Below are 21,986 nucleotides of genomic sequence, written 5' to 3' on the forward strand. Positions count from 1 at the left end.
CTACCACCACAAATGTGCTGTTCCAACTGATGATTGGATGATCGGCCATTTAAGTGTTCTAATTCACCTTAGTTTAAAATTATATCTTGAAGGTTGATATCAACAAACTCACCTGCCAATAAAACACAGCCAACTGCACCATACAGTATTGTAAAATACCATATTTATAATTAACTAGTTACCAGAAATGTGTACCTTAGTTGTGTACCTGGGCCCTTAAAAAAGAGGAACGCACCGGCCAGCTCGGCTGCACCAAGAGGCCACAAAGACTGCAGGAGATGACTGAAGTGCATGATGACAGAATTATTTCCATGGTTACAAAAGCGAATTTCACAACATCTCACAAAGTCAAGAATACTCTCAAGTTGGTGCACAACAGTCAGAGTAAAATCAACTGAATAAGTCACATGATGGGGTGGGGCAAGGTCTCACAATGGGCGCACCCAAAACAGTCTTAGGGTTTCCAAATCTGGGACTATCCACCAATTGCTCTTAGAAATGAAAAAGCTTCTTGGATGAGAAGTGAAATGTCTTCAAGAAACTTATATAAGTCCAGTTGCTTTTCCTTCCAAGCTCCTTAGATTACCATAACCTGGATGACTGAGATGTATACTGGTCACACTCCATAAAAAGAATACCCGATTAGTTTGCCAGAAAACATGAAAGATCCTGGACAGAACCAGGAATAATTCATTAAAGCGCGGAGGAGAGGGACAGCTCATGAGCAAAAACAAACCACACTAACACAGTGGAGGTGATGTTAAGGGCCTGTTTGGGTGCCTGTGGAACAGTTCAGTCAGTGTTCATTGATGATGTGACTGCTGATAGAAGCAGCAGGATGGATTGTGACATGTACAGGGCAACAATTTCTCCTCGGATTTAGACAAATGCTGCAAAACTGATCAGACAGACTTTCACAAGGCAAACAAATTAGATATTCTTCAATGGCCAAGTCAGTCACCTGATCTCAACCTAACAGAGCAGGTTTGCAGTTCTTACAAAAACTGAATGCAGAGACCCACAAATGAGCAATAAGTGAAGGTGGCTACGGTAAAGGGCTGACAGGGCATCTCGAGAGAGGAACCACAACAGTAATTGGTGATCTCCAGAGATTGTACCTCAGGTGGTTGTTGACAGTTTGAACGTTTATTCATAAAGATCTCAAAAAATACTTTTTAATCCTCTTGAATTTAAGCTTAAAGTCTGCACTTCAATCACATCTGATTTGATTTAAATCCAAGGTGTTGGTGTACAGACAGGATTAGTTCATAATATGTAAAGACAAGATGAAATACCACCCCCCCCCAAAAAAAAAGTTATTTGTGACAGATGTCTGAAAACAAGGAACACAAACGGTTTTATTTCCAAGAAGAGATGCCGTTACATCACCATTCACATGAAATCAGCCACATTTTGGCTTGAAGACATCAAACAAAGCAAAAATGGTGGTATTTTAAGTGAAGGATGGGACAATAAATGCATTGAATTCACTCAGACTGAGATAAGATAACCAGTGTTTCGATATCATCCAAAGACAAACTGTTATGCAATTAAAAAAAACCCCCACAATATTCACAGAATCTATTTACATTAGGTACACGTCTACCACAGCTACACGTCTTGCATCGCTTCCAAAACATCAGGTTTATGTGTACTGACTTATTCAAAGATGACTTTATAATGCTGATTTAATGTGTTACGTTACAGGTTAATGCAAACAGGAGACAACACGGGTGATTTCTACCAAAAAAAACATTTAAAGTGCAACTACTGATGAGCTTTACTGCATTAGTAACAGATTAGTAACACATTATCTAGCACCCATTGAAAAATTACACCTTTTAAGACGTGATAGAGTTAAAGCTGTGCATCATCCAGCTGGGAACAGACACTCAGCTTACATTGTAAGGCTTAAAATGCTGGATCGCAGAACATATCTGTATAGTTTTATTTTGCATAAGAGAGTTCAGTGAAGAATCGCTCAAAGTTAAACATAATTCAAATACATCTCGATACTCCACCTAAAAGTTGGTCATATTTAAAGATCATTCATTGCTGGAAAATATTGATATCAAAACTGATTCATTTCATGAATACATTCAGCAGGTCTCTTAATGCCGTTTTATCATTTATACAAAAAAAAAATAAATCAGCCTTTCTCTACATTATGAAAGAAGTCCACTGAGTTCAGAAAAGAGCAGCAGTTATTATCCGTGGCCCTGATCCTTTGGCTTTTTCAGACAGGCACATTTGGTGACACTTTCATTGACACACGTGACTCGAGCTGCCAATATCAGCAGAAAGCAGAGAAACTTCAAGTAAGACTGTGAAGATGATGTTTGAAAAAGATGCTGCATCCTTAGTTCATTTACACACAAATTAGTCTTTTACAACCAGCTTCCCAGAACAAAAACTCCTGCTTCAATCAACTGTGCCCATGTGAGAATAGCATAGAGGGCAGGTGGATGCACCCTTACCTGCTTGGTCCCAGGCAGCGCCTTCACTTAAACCTAACAATGAGAAGGTGTCTGAAGCAAACCGCCTCCTGCCGTGTTGTACATGTGAGAAGAGACGACTTTCACAAAGGCTCCGATGTGATTCGGAGTCCAGAGTTCACATGTGAAGACATCTTTAGTCATGAGTGAGATTTCAGTGTGAGACTCTCAGAGCGTAGATTCGTTTTTGTAGTGAAAGGACGTTTGTTACAACTATGCAAATTCTAGGTCAGGTTCCAGTTCTTTTTCTACGTCTATCCAGGACCGTTTCTTTGCGCTGGGGAAGTCTTTTCCTAAAGCACCGCGTGTTAAAGGCCTCGACGTCTTGGTGGTAGGGCTTTCAGTTGCCTTAGCGGAGGGATTGCATTTAAGTTTCTTAGAGCTGGATCTGAGGGGACTACTTGCAGGACGCTTAACTGGTGCCGACTTTCTTTTCGGAGGCCTTCCTCTGGGTCGTTTGACTGGCACAGGAATATCTGCTACTTTACCGACATTGCCTGCGAGGCCCTCAGCTTCCTTCTTGGTCTCTTCCAAAGTAATTTTTTTACTTTGTTTCTCTTCAAGCAGCACAGATATTTCACCTTTGCTGACACATTTATTGGTCTCTTCTATCACACTACACTTTTCCTTTTCACCCACAGCAGTACTTGCAGGGTTCCTTCGAGGCCTGCCCCTTCCTCGACGGGCTTCTGGAAGGCTTGGATCGGCCTCGGACTTGACAGAACACACACGATTAAACCTCAAGTGGGCAGCTGGAAGAGTTGTGCTCATGCCTGCACCTGTGCTGCCCTCACTGTTGTTTTCTGTAGCTTTAAGATCCACTGAAGGCACAAACATTGATTTGTTAAGGGTGGCAAGCTCAGCCTGGGGGGAAATTACACCCGAAACTTTCGAATCGGAATCTGAAGATGCCGTTTTGCTCTTGAGGTTATGCCCAGTTTCCGAATCCAAAGGCAGGTCTGATGCAGATATGGTAGCGTCTGATGGCTCAAATAGCTTCATCTTAGCTGAAGAGCTAGCATCACCTTCCTCTTCATTCTTCCTGGGTTTCATGACCATGAGTGTATAGAAGCCTTGGCCAACTGTAAGATAAAAACACAAACATATGCAATAATATTATAGTAACACATTTAAATGGAAGATAATTTAAATTTGGTGTATTAACTGATCAAAGTGCTTACTTGGTTTCAGACATGAGGGAAGTATGAGCCTGCCAGTCTTGGAGCGAATAAGAGGAAGAGCCAGAGGCTTTGGAGTGTGAACCTTGGTGCTGGTGCAGTTAGCTGTTGGGGATACAGGTGAGGCTCCTTCTTTGGCTGTGGGGGCCTGAGGTGAAGCTTTACCGGGCGGGTCTTGAGACTGCTGATCTGTTTGGGAACTGGAAATGTGGGAACCAGTAGCCTGGTCTGGCTCTCCAGAAACTTTCTGTTTGACTTCTAAGTTTGATGGAGACTTTTTCTCTTGGACTGAGGCCACATGGTCACCTTGCTCAATTTTCACCTGGGACCGGGGTGCAGCGTTCGCAACCTGAGCTGGAGAGGATACCAGCAGAGGCACAAGTTTAGATACAGGTGTCTTTGGACAGGATTCAGTTGGAGCTTTTCGCATGAGAGGCTGGAGCAGGGTTATCATCGTTTTTAAATTGTGTGGAGTTGTGGCTGTGTTAGCCTGAGAAGGAGCCCCGACGTCAGGCTGTACTGAAGATGAGGGCGTGGGGTTAGACTTGGGAGCACTGGCTTGTAGTAAAGCGGCTCTGGACTGTAGCAGGTGGGAAAAGAAAGGCGTCCACTTCACCGTCTTCTCTTTCCTTTTCTGTTTTTCGCACACCTCCTTTAGTTTGTGCCTGATCACATTTTGAGACTTTCCTAAAAATGTTATATTTGAAAAAACAGAAAGTTAGTGACAAGCAGATCTGCTGGCGATCAAGTCTCTATGTTGACACAAGAGCAGGATGTCGTACACAAGTGCTGGATAGCAAGCTTCGAGTTATTCTCCATGCAAACTCAGTGCATTCAAACAGTACAAAAACCAATACAGGGCAAGAAAAGGTGCATTAACACAGAGTGTACATACCAGACAACTGAGAGAGTGTCTCTACATAGCCCGACTGTATCTGCGTCAGCATCTTCTTTGCCTGTTCTAGATGTTTGGAGGTCCTAACCAGGCTCTGAATTTCTTTCTGGGCCTAAAAAACACAAAATGGCAAAAACAAGTGTTGACGGTGAGGCCAAAAACTCACACCTACAGATCTGCGAAAAAGTGTTTGCCCCCTTCCTGATTTCCTATGTTTTCATCAAACAAACTTAAATAGTTGACAAAGACAACAAAAGTAAACACAAAATGCAGTTTCTAAATGAAGGTGTTTATTATTAAGGGGGAAAAAAAATCAAAACCTACATGACCTGGTGTGAAAAAGTGATTGCCCTCTAGACCTAATAACTGGTTGGCCCAGCCTTAGCACAACAACTACAATCAAGCGTTTGCAGTAATTGGCAATGAGTCTTTTACAGCGCTGTGGAGAAATTTTGGCCCACTCATCTTTGCAGAATTGTTGCAATTCAAGCACATCGGAGGGGTTTTGAGCATGAGTTGCCTTTTTAGGGTCATGCCACAGGATCTCAGTCGGATTCAGGTCAGGACTTTGGCCCGGCCACTCCACAGTCTTCATTTTGTTTTTCTTAAGCCAATCAGAGGTGGTATTGCTGCTGTGTTTTGGGTCACTGTCCTACTGCAGAACCCGTGTGTGCTTCAGCTTGAGGTCACGAACAGCTGCTCGGACATTCTCTTTCAGGATGTTTTGGTAGATGACATTTTGCTGAGGCAGCTAAACACCCCCAGACCATTACACAACCACCACCATATTTTACTGTTTGTATGTTCCTTTTCTTAAAACACCTTCATGTTAGTTTGACACCAGATATAATTGGATACACACCTTCCAAAAAGTTCACCTGTTGTCTCATCAGTCCAGAGTTTGTTTTTTCCAAAAGAGGCAAAACTAAGATGATCCTTTATGTTCTTTTTGCTCAGCAAGAGCTTGGATGAGGCGTCCCTGGGCTCTTGTGTAATCTTGGTTGATTGGTAATTCCAGGGTAGGTTTACCATTTGTGTGCTTCGCTGGAGTCCCACAGCTTTAGAAATGTCTTTCTAACCTTTTCCAGACTGCGAGATCTCAATTACCATGTTTCTCATTTGTCCCTGAATTTCCTCGGATCATGGCATGATGTCTGGCTTTTGAGGATCTTTTGGTCTTCTCCGCTTTGTCACACAGGCTCTATTTTAAGTGATTTCTTGATTAACTCATTCACTGCCATTGACGTCTATAGCCGTCAATTGCAGTGAATGAGTCAATGGGTTTAACTCATTCACTGCCAATGGCTGGCAGTGAATGAGTTAAGAACAGTTATCAGGTCTGGGTGTGGCGAGAGAAATTGAACGCAGCCTTCCAAAGATGTGATTACCACAGTTATTTCTTGGGCCATGTAAGTTTACATTTTTCCCCCCTTAATAATAAACACCTTTATTTAGAAATGGCATCCTGTGTTTATTTGTGTTATCTTTGTCTAATATTTAAATTTATTTTGTGATCTAAAACATTTAAGTTTGAAAAACATACAAAAACATAGAAAATCCGGAAGGGGGCAACCAAACAAATGTTTAAACAAGTCTGAGTAAAGATTAAAAAAGAGAACTTTCTTTTGCTGAATATGGGCCCATAAAACCAACCAACCAACCAACCAACCAACCAACCAACCAACCAACCAACCAACCAAACAAAAAAAACCCTAAACTAAAAAGACTTCACTGTAAAACTGATTTTTTTAAAACGTTTAAAAAAATGTAAAAACTAAACCACAAGTGTGTCATATTTAAGGAGAATTTGACCCAGTAAAATTAATTAACTATCACCATATAATTTTTCCTCTGCAAGCTTCCTTTACTCTTATTTTTATTTGTGCTCTGTGACCACATGTGCGGCCCATGTATTCCTTTCAGTGTAGTGGCTTCTGAATCTAAATGTGACAGTTGTGGGATTCGTTTTCTCATGTTGGTGGCATAAGATGAAGGGGACAACCTGAGATCTGATCTTATGGTGTTTTCACACCTATGGTGTTTAGTCTGTTTAAATCAAACTCTGGCTTGTTTTCCTCCTTGTTGTGGTTGGACTGTGCAGGTGTGAACACAGTAATCACGGTACTTTTGAAAATTAAACCCAGAGGAGTCAGTTTATGGTGTGAACGTGATCCAACCGCGTTCTGAACCGACTACCCAGGTGTATGGTACGGGGGGGGGGGGGACGGTGCTACATATATATGCAAAGGTCTGTACGTGCTAGCAACAATTTACAAGTTTACAAACTCAAAGAAAGAGGATAAAGAGAGCGCAAGGAAAATAATGGTGGCAAGGCCCCAGCCTGATCCTGTGCCTGACTGGCCAAATCAGGATCCAGGTCTCTACCCTGACGATCGTTGGCCCGCCAATGCACCAAGGCAGCGTCAACCAGTGGGGAATTGGGGGACCGGTGGACCGCAGAGAGGGCGTGGTGGATCCGTGAGGGGAGGACAAAGGGCTCGGAATCCAGGGAATCCTAATAATGTGTCTTGGACTGGCTGTTACAGCTGTGGAGCAGAAGGACACTGGTCCCGAGAATGCCCTGAATCGCTGCGAAATTATCAGAGGCGAGGCTATCAACCCCAGGCACGAGGAGGCCCAAGACAAAGAGCTGCTTACAGGGGAGCACATCAAGCTCCAAACCCGAATGCAGCACCAGTCGCCCAGTACCCAGTAGCTGACTGGGGCTGGGAGGGGGAGCAATACTGACGGAGCCCGGAGAAACCGAACAGCGTGGGGACGGCAGAACCCATGCTGTCAATGACCGTGGAAGGCACTGAATTGCCCTTCCTGGTGGATACTGGAGCAACATACTCAACACTGAAAGACACACCAGACAGTGCGACACTCTCCTGTCACACAGTTAATGTGGTAGGCTTTTCCGGGATTCCAATGACACTGCCATTGACGGATCCAGCATTGACAAAGCTGGGAAAACAGACTTTGAAACACCAATATGTGGTGTCCTCACAGGTGCCTGCAAATCTCATGGGCAGGGACCTGCTTGTGAAACTGGGAGCCACAATCATGTGCTCACCAGATGGACTGATTGTTACTCTGCCTGGAGGAAAAGAATTCCCGTGCCTGGGATCACCTTCAAAGACTCAATATCTAGTCCAGAACTCTGAACAACCCACTGCCGAAATCTACTGGGGGAGGCTGGTGGAAGAAGGCATTTTGAGACATTATCAGCTATGGAAACCCTGGATAATGAGCCTGGCCGTCTATTCCCCCCCGCGAGATCCTTTCCACGTTACACTCTTTTATGATAGGGAAGATAACGATATCTATCGGGAACAGTTCCAGTCTGATCTTGAGGGACAGACGTGGAATGTGCGAACACATAACATTTATGTTGGACCAGAAGGTGTGGCCGCGGCTGTGAAATTTACTGATGAACAACTGCCTTGGTACAATGTGGGAGAGGATTCAGCCCCTCACATTACATTGGCGGTCCACGAGGGTCATGGGCCAAGAGATCTGGGACCGATGGTCAAGCGGGCGCTGGACAACGCCAGCTGGCAAAGCACCCAAATTCCAAATGTCTGGTATGCACCAAAATGTAAAATATATCGCATAACTTGTTTGTCCAACGATGCAGTGATCTTAGAACATAAAGAAATCTCCAGAATACATGGCAGGGAAAGAATGGATCATCCTGATGCAGTAGCTGAGCTCTCAAAATTGCCTGATACTTTGTGGTCCGCAGGGCCCACAGATGTAGCAGGGCTTTTTGACATGGGCGCACCGGTACGCCTAACTTTAAAAATTTAGGCGTACCGGCACAAAAGTTAGGCGCACTCAAATTTTTCAACCGCATCGCTTAACACCGCAGTTTTACATGTGCACTTTCTTTGGGGGGGGAAGTCCATACAGACAATATTAATTTCTAAATTATTAACTAACAAACTTGTGCTTAAAGTGCTTTGTCAATATTGTAGAAAATGTTAAAAACTTAATCATCATCTTGGCCTCCTCTGACAACCTGTTTGCTGCTGTCTGCTGCTGAAAGGCCGTGGGGAGAGGGGACACTTGGGCAGTGCATTTACTGCAGCATATAATGTGTTTTCTGGATACACTGTGCTTTTTCAGCATTCAAATATTGATGGCACCGTGTCAGAGCACTGGCTATGAATTTCAGACAGATCAGGCCTTAACTTAACAAAAAAGTTATCAATAGTTCTTTTCATCTTTTCTTATTACCCACAGCTACAGTACATCCACTTCTCTCAGGCCTAGGCTGCTCACTAGGGCTGAGTATCATCACTGATTTCTATAATCCATTCAATTCCGGTTCTCAAAGTCCTGATTTGATTCAATTTAGCCTCAGACAGTCAGAAATATTATAATTCTGATCATTTATCAGTACTGATACACATGAGACTTCATCAGAATTGTGAAAATCACAGCAGATGCCTTTGTGTGAAAGTAACTGAGAATAAAACACAGGAAAACATGAAGGAGATTTTCCTGGTCTGGCTTTTTATAGCAGATAACCTTAAAAATATTCTGCAATTTTGCATAATTTTAAGAAATTTAAATTTCTTCAGTATTGAACAGCAGAAATGAGGCTTTCTTGTCCGAGGTCATTTAAGTGAAAAAAGAAAAAGCGCTGTAAACAACGGTAGACTGGTGGGTAATAAGCGAATGAATAATGCAGAAAACAGATTTGAGACGGGAAACTGTTCCTGAAGTACAGAGAGAGAGAGAGCTGTGCAGGAAGTGTGATTTTTATCGTGGTGGAAGCAAAACAGCAAAAGTCAGAGGGAATTCATGACGACATTGATCAAATGTGAAGCGCAGTTTGCTGCTTCTTTTGCTGCAGGCTCGGTGAATTTTGGTTGGAGAGAGGCAAACCCTGCAGCTCAGAATCAGCGCAAAAAGACGTAAACACAGCGCGGACCCGAAGAATCGCTAAGCTCCGACAGCGTGTCCGTATTCAGGCCGTCGGGTGAGAAAGCCGAGAAAGACGAAGCTGATTCTGATGTGTTGGGTCCGCTCCGTGTTTAGGTCTTTGTGTGGAATCCGTTAATGAATTGATATCGCTTTATTCAAGCTACTCACCTCTCTCTTCCACTTGCACTTTCAACTGGACCACGGCCAATCAGAGAGGTCCCGCCCCTGACTATCTCTGATTGGTTTAGTCCACGATAGGGGCATAATGTGTGTCTGTTGTTGACCACAAGGAGAGTTACAGAGATTTTTTTTTTGTTACCGGAACAGTTGGTCGCACCTGTGCGACCAAATATTTATTTTTAGTCGCACCACTGAAAAATTTGGTCGCATTTGCGACCAAATTGGTCGCACTCTAGAGCCCTGTGTAGGTTTAGCTAACTGTTCGCCTGTCCTGTTCCAGCTGAAGTCTGACACACCAATTAACAGACCACAATATAAGCACAAAACTGAAGCAGAAGAAGGTATAGCTGAAACCATTGAAGGACTGTGGAAGGCAGGAGTGCTTGAGCCCTCATGGTCATTTTGGAACACACCTATTTTGCCAGTGGAAAAACATGGGACAGGGAAGTACCGTATGGCACATGATTTGAGAGCAATAAATGCCATACTGAGGACTGACACTGTGCCTGTACCAAATCCCTACACAGCTCTGACCGAAATTACTGGGGACCAAAAGTGGTTCACATGTATTGACCTAGCGAATGCATTCTTTTGTCTCCCACTGCACGAGTCACTCAGAGACATTTTCTCATTCACATACAGAGGCCGGAAATTTAGGTACACACGCCTACCACAAGGCTTTGCACTCTCACCAGGAATTTTCAATCAGGTGTTGGAAGAGGCATTGTCCCCATGTCAACTGCCAGAGGGCTGTACATTAATACAGTATGTTGATGATCTTCTTATTGCAGCCCCGTCAGCAGCGGCCTGTACGGCAGCATCGCTCGTGGTGTTGAACAGATTGGCGGAGTGTGGCTTCAAAGTGAGTAAAGAAAAACTGCAGTTGGTCCGGCCAGAGGTAACATTCCTGGGCCGGGTGATCGCACACAGATCAGTGGGGTTAATGAACACACACAGAGACCAAATTCTGACACATCCAAAACCAAGAACTGTGAAGGAGTTGCTTTCCTTTCTTGGCTTGACAGGTTACAGCAGGCAGTTCATTCCGAACTATGCGGGTAAAACTGCCCCTTTAAGGGACCTGATCAAGAAAGTTGGTGTTCGAAATCTGAAGGCTGAATTGCCTTGGACGCCGGGAACAGAGACAGCGTTCATTTCGCTAAAACAGGATTTGTCAAGAGCCACAGATCTGGCCACACCTAACTATGATGAGGCATTTTATCTTGATGTTTCAGAAACAAAGGGAGTTGTGAATGGTGTGTTGTTTCAGAAAAAAGGGGGAGGTAGGGATGTACTTATGTATGTCAGCATAAGATTAAATTCAACAGAAGCAAGGCATCCCACATGCACACAACACGCAGCAGGAGTAGCAAAGATAATTCAGAAAACAGCACACATAGTGAGGGAACACCCACTGAAAGTGCTTACCACACACAGTGTAGTGGCCTATGTGAACTCACAGGTATTCACAATGACTCCACTGACGCAACAAAGGTTGAGCAAAATTTTAGAGGCGCCAAATTTGATATTCACACATGAAGGAATAAATATGGCAGACCTAATGGGGTCAGGAGAACCACATGACTGTATTAAGAAAGCCCAAGTTGAAGGAAAAATCAGGGAAGACCTGAAGGCAGAGCCTATATATGGAGCTGAGGATTGGTTCACAGATGGATGCTGCCACAGAGATGAAGAAGGATTAAAAGCCGGCTATGCAGTAGTCTGTAGAGTAGGAACTGAGTTTCAGGTGAAAGAAGCAGGAAAAATTGAGGGACAACAGTCGGCCCAGAGAGCTGAAGTGATAGCCCTAACTCGAGCCCTGAGGTTGGCTAAAAACATGAGAGTGAACATCTACACTGACTCAGCATATGCGTTTGGAGCAGCACATGTGGAACTGGCTCAGTGGAAGAGAGCCGGGTTCAGAACGGCCACTAATGCACCCATCTGTCACAAAAAGGAAATGGAGGAACTGGAAAAGGCCCTGGAGGACCCAGACGAGGTAAGTATTATAAAATGCAAAGGCCACTCACTTGCAGACAGTATGGTGGCAAAAGGAAATCAGAAAGCTGATGAAGCCGCAAAGGAAGCAGCGGGCTACAAAGGACAGAGACAAATGGTGCAGGTAACCCCAGAAGAGGAGGTTAGCACTAACAGCATGGAAGAAGTTAGACAGGCTCAGGAGGAGACATCCCCAGAGGAAAAGGGGGTGTGGGAAAACAAAGGAGCCTGGCAAGATGGCGGTTTGTGGAGGGGGCCAGATGGGCGTCCCGCTTTAACGGCCAAAAATGGCGGAACAAAAGGTGAATGAGGCTCACGGGCTCGGTCACGTGGGAGTGAAACAGATGGAGAGAAATTTGTGCCGATGGTGGCATCCTGATTTGAGAAGGATGATACTGGAAAAGGCCAGAACGTGCCTAATTTGTGGGGCACACAACCCAAAGCCAGCAGTAAAACCTGAAGCTGGTAAGTTTCTCATGCCAGAAAGGCCAGGAGAAGAGGTCGTGATTGATTATACCGACATGATTGATACAGGCCCAGGTGGGGTGAGGTATTTGTTGGTGTGTGTGGATGTTCTGACTGGATGGCCCGAAGCATGGGCGACCAAACGTGAAGACGCGAAAAGCGTGATTAAGTGCTTAATCAATCATTACATTCCAAGGCATGGGTTTCCCAAGAGAATTAGATCAGACAATGGTACTCACTTCAAGAACAAAGATTTGCAAGAGGTAGAGAGGATGTTGGGAGTGCAACATAAGTTCGGGACGGTCTATCATCCTCAATCTCAAGGAAAGGTAGAGAGGATGAACCTAAATTTGAAAAACAAGTTGGCTAAAATCTGTGCGCAGACAGGGCTAAATTGGGTCGCAGCCCTGCCCATTGCTTTGATGACCATAAGATGTTCTGTTAACCAATCCACAGGTTTCACCCCTTATGAGCTGCTGACTGGGAGACAGTTTCCAGCACCCTGGACAGTGGTCCCGGTGGAGCAGCCCAGGACAAGCAACAGGTCTCATGCAGAATATTTTAATGAGTTGAAAGCTCTTGTGTCCAGCTTTACAAAACAGGTCACTTGTGAGAGACCCACGGGGAACGGAGAGGTCCCGGACGCAAAGGCAGTGTGGCTAAAGGTCATTAAGCGAAAGTGGAAGGAGCCCCGCTGGACTGGTCCGTATGAGGTGACCGCCCGGACGGCTACAGCAGTCCAGCTGAAAGGGAAAGGCGACACCTGGTACCACTGGTCGCAGTGTGCACCCGCACACGAGAGCTTGGTGGAGGAAAATTCGTCTTCAAAGAACGCAGGTGTCAAGGAACAGAGGCAGAATAAACCTCTTCACCTGTGCAACGGGCCGACCAGTAGTCCACCTGGAAGGCCGAAGAAAGAAGAGCAGCCTAGGAGGAGATCGCCGCGCCTACAGAAAGGAGTGGTAACAAATTGAGAGTTTGAAAAGGGGTGGTTCAAATAAAAAGAGTAAAAAGGGAAAGAGGAAAACAGAAACAAAGTTTTAAAATTTATGCTAAGTACAAATATACATAACACAATGCCATCCCGCGAACCGGAGATTCGTGAGGAGAGAGGACTGATTAAAATGTTGCTTGTGATTGTTAGTTTGATGACTGTGATGATATTGATAATGGCCCTATGTTTGCTTGTTTATATTTTGCAGGGAGGCCCCCGCGAACTGTCTGAACACAGGGGCCAGTTGAATCCAGCACCAAAAGAGAAACCGTTTATTGAAACAGGGCTAAAAAGGAGATCAAAACGCGAGGTTTCGGGTAGAAGGGATGAGTGCCTCAGTACATATGGTGGTTTAGAGTTGAACTATGTTAATGGGTCCACAACTTCATTCACCTTTGACTTATGCGATGTTTTAAAGTGTGAAGGAGCAGATAGTAGTTGGAGAGGATATAATGTGTGGGTTTGTTGGGATTATGCAGTAAGTACACATTGTGAAAGAGGGAGTAGGCCTTTTGCAAACTGGTGTCGGAACTGGAATCAGGTAAAGGGTTACACTGGGGAAAATGGGGAAACGTCAGGACAAGGGTCAGAGAACGTGTTAAAACTCCAAAGAGATTATAGTCCATCTAAGAATCCTTTGACTATGTCACTGGGCAACTGGCGGCGTAAAAACTCTTTGTATTTAGTCTTGGGTGTGGAGACTGTGGGAACTGACCCGAAGGGGTTAATTAAAATTAACTTTCTTGAAAAGGCCAATCCCGTAAATCCCGTAGAGCCAGTTAGAGAAGAAAAGGAAATACACATGATTAACAACCCAATAAACGCTGTTGTAAATTCTATAGGAAAAAGGGGAAATGGGTCGTCATATGTGGTACCAGAGGAACAGGAACTAAAGGATAGACGAGTCCTGGCGGTGGACTACACTAGACTGAAGCCTCAGGATTTAATTGAGCGCGCCACTGGGTTCAGTGACAGTAATCTCTGGCTGGACTGGATGGCTCTAAATGCTAGGGAACAAGAGGTATCCAATTGTGTTGCTTGTGCCTCTGCTAGACCACGGTTGTTCACAGAGCCCGCTCCACTCCATCCGGAGGACAAGTGGGGTTATGATTGCATGTTGCGAATGACTAGAGGAGCGGTGAGTACTGGAGACTGTACTGTGTTATCCAGTTTGTTTCCTCCAGTTGATAAGCGGACAAAGGTAGGACCATTTTTGCCGAAAAAAGGTAATTATACGTGTTTTAAGTTCTCCACAGATAAAGTAATATATAACGTGGGGGAAATCGACCCAAGTTGGTGCGCTGTTACCCAGACGGGAAGAACCACAAACAATGTAAGTGATCCCAACACTTTAATTGGGACTTGGGCTAGAAGTGGACTTTATTATTATTGTGGGCACAAGACTCTTTTGGCTCGTGTTCCTCTGGGAAGTGTGGGGACGTGCGCGATGGTGAGACTAGGAGCACCTCTTATGCTAATTGGAAATCAGGTAAAAAACATTCCACAGCACAACACACGCACATTGGCAGCTAGGCGGAAGAGACATATCCTGTCCAAAAGCGGGATTGAGGGAACACACGCTTATGACCCTAGGCTGAACTCGCCAACCTGGATTGACTCAATAGGGGTCCCCAGAGGAGTTCCGAATGAATATAAACTCGTAGACCAAATAGCTGCGGGTTTTGAGAATCTTCCAATAATTTCTGCTCTTTTTCCAGTGACCCCGAACAAAAATGTAGACAGAATCAATTATGTTCACTATAATTTGCTGAGGCTCTCTAACCTTACCAGAGACGGGATGGAAGGGTTAGCGGAGCAGATGGGTCCGACCTCATTAATGGGAGTCCAAAATAGAATGGCCCTTGATATGTTATTGGCGGAAAAAGGAGGGGTTTGTGCGATGTTCGGTGATCAGTGTTGTACTTTTATCCCGAATAACACTGCTCCAGATGGCTCGGTGACGCGTGCCTTGGAGGGGCTAAAGAGTCTCTCTAGAACCATGCATGACCACTCGGGAATTGACAACCCGCTGGAGAGCTGGATGACCTCAGTGTTCGGAAAGTGGAAGGGGCTTGCTCTGTCAATTATGTTGTCTCTATCTGTATTGGTGGGTATTTTGGTGACCTGTGGTTGTTGTCTCATTCCTTGTGCCCGAAGGTTGGTAGAGAAGGTGATTGTAAAGGCAGTGGACCCTGGGGCGGTGGCCCCTATGTCCATGATGCCGATGATGGATCTGGAAGTAGTCGAGTGGACTGAGGAGTGAACAACAACCTATGTATCGACCTCTGGTGTGCCAGAGGTCGAAAGGGGGATTGTGGGGATGAACAAAAAGTATTTGACCAGCATAATATAATCTGCAGTATGATCATTGCTTTAACAATGTAACAGATAGCTTTAAGATGGCCTTAAGATGTTTATGATGATGTTAATTTTGTATTCCAGGTGCAGTTATAACTATTTTATACATATTGCATATCTGTGCTTATTTGAGTTGATGTTCAGGTTCTTTAAAGGTCTTAAGCTTCACTGACGTGACTGTTCAGGTGATACATGCTGAGGGAAAACTAGAACATAGAAGGAATTGCAGTACATGCTTACACAACAGTTCATTTTAATATCTTTTATATGTTCATATTCTTGTATTAAGGTTTTAGTAGAGGTTCTTGGTTAAAACATTTATTTAGTAGAAGACATACACATAGTCTCAGTGAGCCTCTGGTCTAGTGAAAGGTCAGAAGTGCAACAGGTGAATTGAGAAAGAGCATTTGAGGACGAGACACAGAGTTAGTAGGTGAAGAGGTGACACAAAGAGCATGTGAGGTCAACACATACACACACATTAGTTAGATTTATTTAGAGGAGAGATTAGTTATGTCTCGACAAGAAAGAGGAACAATTCACTTTAAGATAAGAACGGAAAGTACCAGCCATGAAAATAGAAGATGATTTTCTGGGTGAAAAGTCATTTGTGGTGTTGATCTGATCTATGTATAAAATGTACCTGTGACGCATGAAGGGGCGTCAGTAAACAAACCCTGATGTTATAAAATAATTGTTTGTGCTTTAGTAAGTCGAAGATCAATTGCTGTTTCCAGTGATCTTCCCACGTGTGAATTAAAATCTTCGTTTGACTTCACCCGGCCGGACCAGTGTGGTTATTTTTCGATCACCTCTTGTACCCTTTCTCAATTTTTGAACCTTAACACCTCCTTGTTGTGGTTGGACTGTGCAGGTGTGAACACAGTAATCACGGTACTTTTGAAAATTAAACCCAGAGGAGTCAGTTTATGGTGTGAACGTGATCCAACCGCGTTCTGAACCGACTACCCAGGTGTATGGTACGGGGGGGGGGGACGGTGCTACATATATATGCAAAGGTCTGTACGTGCTAGCAACAATTTACAAGTTTACAAACTCAAACTGATTCGGACCAGAGGAAACTCCCACATGTTTTTCCATTGACAGGAACTCAAATCTACGTTTATCTTTCTGGACAACTTAATGAGAACATGACCTTGTTATTGTGATAAAAAGTATTAAAAAGTAGTAGAAAGTGCACACAACCTTCAGTGGAATTACATTTTCCCATTAGTTGTCTTGCAGTTTCCACTTTAGAAGGAAAAATGCAGCATGCAGAACTAACCAATGACAGGAGGCGGAGCCTGGGAGCTCTTGGGTCACTCCGTAGGACAGCCTGGAGTTTATCGAAGAGGTTTCGCTGTTCCGATCTTCTCAGCCGTTCTAGCACTGTGTGGTTCTCGCGCCTCTTTTTGGTTTTTGTCTCACCACAATCAATGAGATCCTGGAGGAGATGCAGTGAAAACTCAAAACACACTATACATACTGCCTTATAATACAAAGAACTGTGTTCCTACTATAGCTATATAAAGTGAGGGCAATTAAATATGGCGGTCTAAGCTGGCGCTTGTCTTACCTGGGAGTCGAGTTCCAAAAATGATCCCAAATCTTCTCTGGAATCTCTAAATGATGATAAACAAATTTCAGCTGTGACGGTAAATAACAATTTTATGCTTTAATTTCAACATCCAGATGTTCATTTTTTATTACCGTGATTGCAGTACTCCCTTGGAAAGAGCTTTCTTCAGTTTAGCGATGGCCATCTGTTGTTTCACTTCTTCTACAGTCTCAACATCCACCGTCTCATCCTGAAGACAACATCATTCATGATGAGCTTTTTCAAACAACGTCAGGATTAGGCCGACTACTTTTTCATATTTTCTAAAGCAATTTAGTGTTTTTATAATTAGAGTTAAAGATGAACCAATTTGAATTTTTGCACCCAGTTTAAATTTTACATGTATTTAAAGTTGGACTGATTTGTTTCTATGAGCTGACAGCTGATTTTTTTATCTTTACATTTATAATAAACCATTGTCCACTTACAGTTTAGAGGGCCTTCCATTAAAATAAATCACTAAGCACTCAAAGAAAATAAAAAACAAGTGTAATTCTCAAACTTACATCTTCGTCTCCCTCTCCTTCACTGTCTGATGAGTAGGAACTTGTGTCTGAAGCGATGTCTAGGTTTGATTCTGCCTGCTTGCCGTTGGCCTCATCGCCCTCGTCTGACGCGATCTTCCCATCACAAACCAGCTCAGGGGAGGAGCCGGGCTCTGCTAATTTGCTGCTTAAAGAGCTCTTGACTGCGTTCACTGTGTCCGCAGCAGGACACCCAGCTGCACCGTCTTTTTTTAACAGGACATCATTGTTCGCCATGTTTGATGCTTTTAGATGTCCTGACTGTTGTGCTGCATCATCAGCTCCGGGCGCTGGGAGCTGAATGAGGGTAAAGCCCCCGGGCAGGGAGACACCAGGTAGCTTCTGTCCTCCGGTGCCCTGGTTGGACGGAGGGCAGATCCTGAAAGAATAGGTTCCACTCTGTCCTAAAAAGCTGGGGCTTTTCAGTGATTGTGAGACGGTGAGCGAGACAGGCGAGGAGGAGGAGCTGCTCTGGAAGGAAGAGTCTGAGTTGTGTTGGCCTGAGGAAAGTGATTGGACAGAGCTGATGTTGGATGATTTCTGTGACTGTTGCCCCAATGAGATGCGTCCCTTGCTCTGGAGGCATGGAGGGAATAAGAAAACTGAAAAAAAGAAAAAACTAGTTCAGCATGATGAGATGATAATATTTGCATTATTTTAACAAAACTGTGTTTTTAGCGATACATGTTTACTTCTATTCTATTTGATTAAGCTGATGTCACTTCTTGAGGTTCATCTACCCTCTATCAATTCTAATGCTTTAACAAATCATCTGGTCCTTACCACAACTTAATGTTATATAAATACAACCCCAGCTGACATCTTACACTGTCCTATTATTTATTCAACAAAAATTAAGCTAAGAAGGAAAAGCAAACTAAAAAAGCCTAAGTACTCTTTTACTGCTTCGATCAAAACTAAGAGAAGAAGCCATTTGCTGATAACCAAAGGCACTTTATTAACAGATCATCAGTAAGGTTGAGCACCTCTATAAAAGCAGAAGGTTTGGTAGTTTGCAGGTCTAGCGCATTCACAATTCCAAGGAGGAGAGACATCAGCAATCACCTTAGAGAACCAACTGTTCCCCATCAGTCTCTGATGGCTTAAAAGACCATGATTCTACAGTAAGAATGATTATTTACAAGTAGAAAACATCAAAGACAGCTGTCAATCTTTCCAGGAGTAGATATCTCAGAAAATTCACCCTAAGGTCAGACTGTGCAATGATCGGAGAAACTGCAAGTAGTTCATGACAGTACAACAAATACTGTCATGGCTTGTTTGGGAGGGTTGTGGTGAAAAAGGATTTTCTCTCTAAAAAGAACATGGCAGCACAGCTCAAGTTTGTGAAGTTGCATCTGAACAAACCACAAGGAACAATGGGAATGGAAAGATCAAAGTGGAGATGCTGATTGTCATAAACCACAGCACCATGTTTAGCCTAAACCAAATACCAACTGACAAGCATGGTGGTGTAGGGGTGGTAATTTGGTATTGTTTTGCAGGAATTGGAATTGAGAATCGGTTCTTGTAGAGAACTGGAAAATAGTGGATATGGACATTATTTTATTTTCATTGCACAAAAGGCTGAGAGTGCGATTGTAAAGTGGAGACTGCTCTAGGACAGAAACAAGCCACTGCTGAACTTCAACAGGTAACAAACTGATGACCTCAGTTTCTACCGGCTCATGTTTCTACAGTAGAATCACCATGACAACCGCTTTAAAATCTGTACTGGTTTTCATCTTTGACTTGTGCTGTCGGCTTTGTGTACGTACCTAAATACTAAGAGAAAGATCACACTTGTCCTCATCGGGATAGGTATTTGTGTTGGTGTGTGGGGTTGTAGCCTGTATGTTTATATTTTTAAATGGCAGTTATGAGACAGTGTGTTTCAGATCATTTTAGAGAGTAACATGAAAGCAACGTAACGAGTAGTATAACGACTGTTTTTATCGTGGGTGTAATTAACTACCGTACTGCATTAGTTTTAAGAAAAGTGTTCTGCATATATGCAATAATTACTTTAAAAAAAAAAAAAAAGAATGACCCCAACACTGATCACAACAAAAATCTCCAAAATTCACAAAGATTTGAACACTCAGCATGTAATTAATTTGCATAAATGTAATGTCTTTGATACGCTGCTTAGAGGTGGTGGTGACTCAAAGTGGAGCCAATGAGAATCAATAAGGAATCGGAATCGCTAAATTCTTATCAATTCCCATCTCTACACAGGACCTGAGTGCTTTGGAGTCACTAAGTCAACCCTGAACTTCTCTGTATACCAAAGTATTCCAGAGTCAAACGTGAGGCCATCTGTCTAACAGCTAAAACTCGGCCAAAACTGAGTCATGCAACAGGACAATGATCCCCAGCACTGTCATTTACAGCAGAATGACTGAAAACAAAAAAATCAGGGTGTTGCACTAACCCAGTCAAAGTCTGGACCTCAACATGATTGGATCGCTGTGATGGGAACTTAAGAGAGCTGTGCATAAATGAATGCTCAATGAACTGAAGCAACACTGTAAAAACGAGTGGGGCAAAATTCCTCCACAGCAACGTGGGATACTGGTAAAGACACACAGAGATCAATTACTTCAAGTTACTGTATGATTGGGTGTACTTAGCTTTTCACACATATTTCTGCTATTCATGTGAGGCGGTATTTCAGAATTTTATAGCCTGGTAAGAATCAAATGTTTTATTATGCACTAAATCTCGGACATAAAAGTGGTGGACTTTTTTCACATGACTATACTAAAAACAGTTTTAGCTTCTGCTCAGCTAGAACACGTGAAAAACCACATTTACTAAGAGCCTTTCCAAACACACTGTCCTGTTTTTCAGCATCACGTCCTTTAAGACGATGATAAAGACAGCGAATATCTTAAGCACGCAGTTACAAATTGCTTCACAGTTTGAATAAAAACAAACCTCGTGCATAGTATCTCTATTGGTTTATATGCACACACACTTACATGCAAGTATTCGGTGTGAATTACAGGAATGGGTGATGAACCAAGGAAAAGCTAAAATGAGTTTTCAGCAGTCAAAAGGCAAACCGCTGATTTAACCGACGTGATGGGCTGAGGAAGTGAGTTTCAAAATTTAGCCGCTACAACCTCAAAAGCACAGTCAGCTCTAGCACTGCTGCAGAAAAAGGACCTGAACCATTTAAGGCTTTGTATGTGATTTTTAAATGAATTCTGATTTTCACTAGAAAGCCAGAGAAAGGGAAGAACAGGCAGCACATTTAGGAGGTGGTAGTTTTGAATAAAGCAGATCAGGTATGTAAAACAAAGTGCCTCTGCTGTGGTCTAGCAACAGAGAGACAAGCTTACCTGGTGACGGCGTTAGTGTCTTCAGATCAGTAGTTTTCCTTGCAGCGATACTTGGACTGACTAATGAGCTTGCAACTTTTACGGTGCCAGTTTTTGGAGTGCTGGTTTTATGTGTAGAGTCTGATTTCTGAGAATTTTTCTGAGGAACATCAACTGAAGCATTTAGTCGTCCTGTGACGTAGGCAGCAAGGCGGTTAGCTGGATGCAAAGATCCCATCTTTCCAAGCTGCAGTCTGGCCTGATTGTAGGATTTGCCATTTACCTGCAGTGGAAGGAATGCATATGTATATTTTAGAAAGTACCTGTATATTTCAGCTGGTGTAGCTGTGTGTTTGTTAGTCCTTAAATAGCCACACACTGTTATCTTTTCCAAAGGATAAATCCAATTACTGAATGCAAATCACATTTTTTCCCCCTTCAACATCCAAACCTCAGTGCAAATTTTGACAATCTGTAACGGAGAATTTAAAAATTCCCAGGCACATGGATGTATTTGATCCAACTTTACAAAGCCCTTACCTGTATAAGTCCAGGTGCTTGGTAACCAGCAGGTTTTCTCTCGGCTCTCAGCGTTCCTGCAGGCATCACTCCACTCAGAAAGGGTGTCACTCCAAACCACATCTGCGGCTCTTCGATTTGGCCATCTTCCTCCTCTGCATCAGTGTTCTCATCAAGGCCTTTACTGGTATGCATTTCCTCATCACTGTCACATTCATCATCATCATCATCACAATCACTGGCTTTTGATGGTTTGCTAATTTGCACCTATAGAAAAAAAAAAAAGTACAGAACTGTAGAGAACGCCGTACATCACGTCATCACACGAAAAAGCAACAAAGCAAAGAAAGTGAGGACAAATGTTCCAACAGTCAAAAGCAGGATTATTAGGCACCCAACAGATAGCAGCCACTGAGGAAGCCACTGCAACATGGGAAGTGCCCAAACAGTAGTAACCACAAGGACCATCTGAGGCCATCTTCCAAAGCTGGTCAAACTCAA

General features: G+C 43.4%; 1 protein-coding gene across 3 annotated transcripts in view; it reads right to left on the reverse strand.

Annotated features, from left to right (window-relative positions):
* Positions 1–221: 221 nt before the first annotated feature.
* mgab (MAX dimerization protein MGA b) overlaps positions 222–21,986 on the reverse strand; it is a 37,088-nt gene continuing 15,323 nt past the window's right edge. For 2 of the 3 annotated variants that reach the window (XM_080881712.1, XM_080881710.1), the window contains 9 exons: positions 21,507–21,752; positions 20,988–21,249; positions 17,623–18,242; positions 17,209–17,306; positions 17,075–17,120; positions 16,784–16,942; positions 4,569–4,680; positions 3,677–4,360; positions 223–3,577 (listed from right to left, as the gene is read on the reverse strand). In XM_080881712.1, coding sequence (XP_080737838.1) covers positions 2,709–3,577; positions 3,677–4,360; positions 4,569–4,680; positions 16,784–16,942; positions 17,075–17,120; positions 17,209–17,306; positions 17,623–18,242; positions 20,988–21,249; positions 21,507–21,752 — 3,096 coding nt within the window. In that variant the 3' untranslated portion in view covers positions 223–2,708. Of the gene's footprint in view, positions 3,578–3,676; positions 4,361–4,568; positions 4,681–16,783; positions 16,943–17,074; positions 17,121–17,208; positions 17,307–17,622; positions 18,243–20,987; positions 21,250–21,506; positions 21,753–21,986 lie in introns of all 3 variants that reach the window. The other variant, XM_080881711.1, reaches the window with a different exon arrangement.

Source organism: Rhamphochromis sp. 'chilingali', assembly GCF_963969265.1.
Source record: "Rhamphochromis sp. 'chilingali' genome assembly, chromosome: 5".
Lineage (NCBI taxonomy): Eukaryota > Metazoa > Chordata > Actinopteri > Cichliformes > Cichlidae > Rhamphochromis > Rhamphochromis sp. 'chilingali'.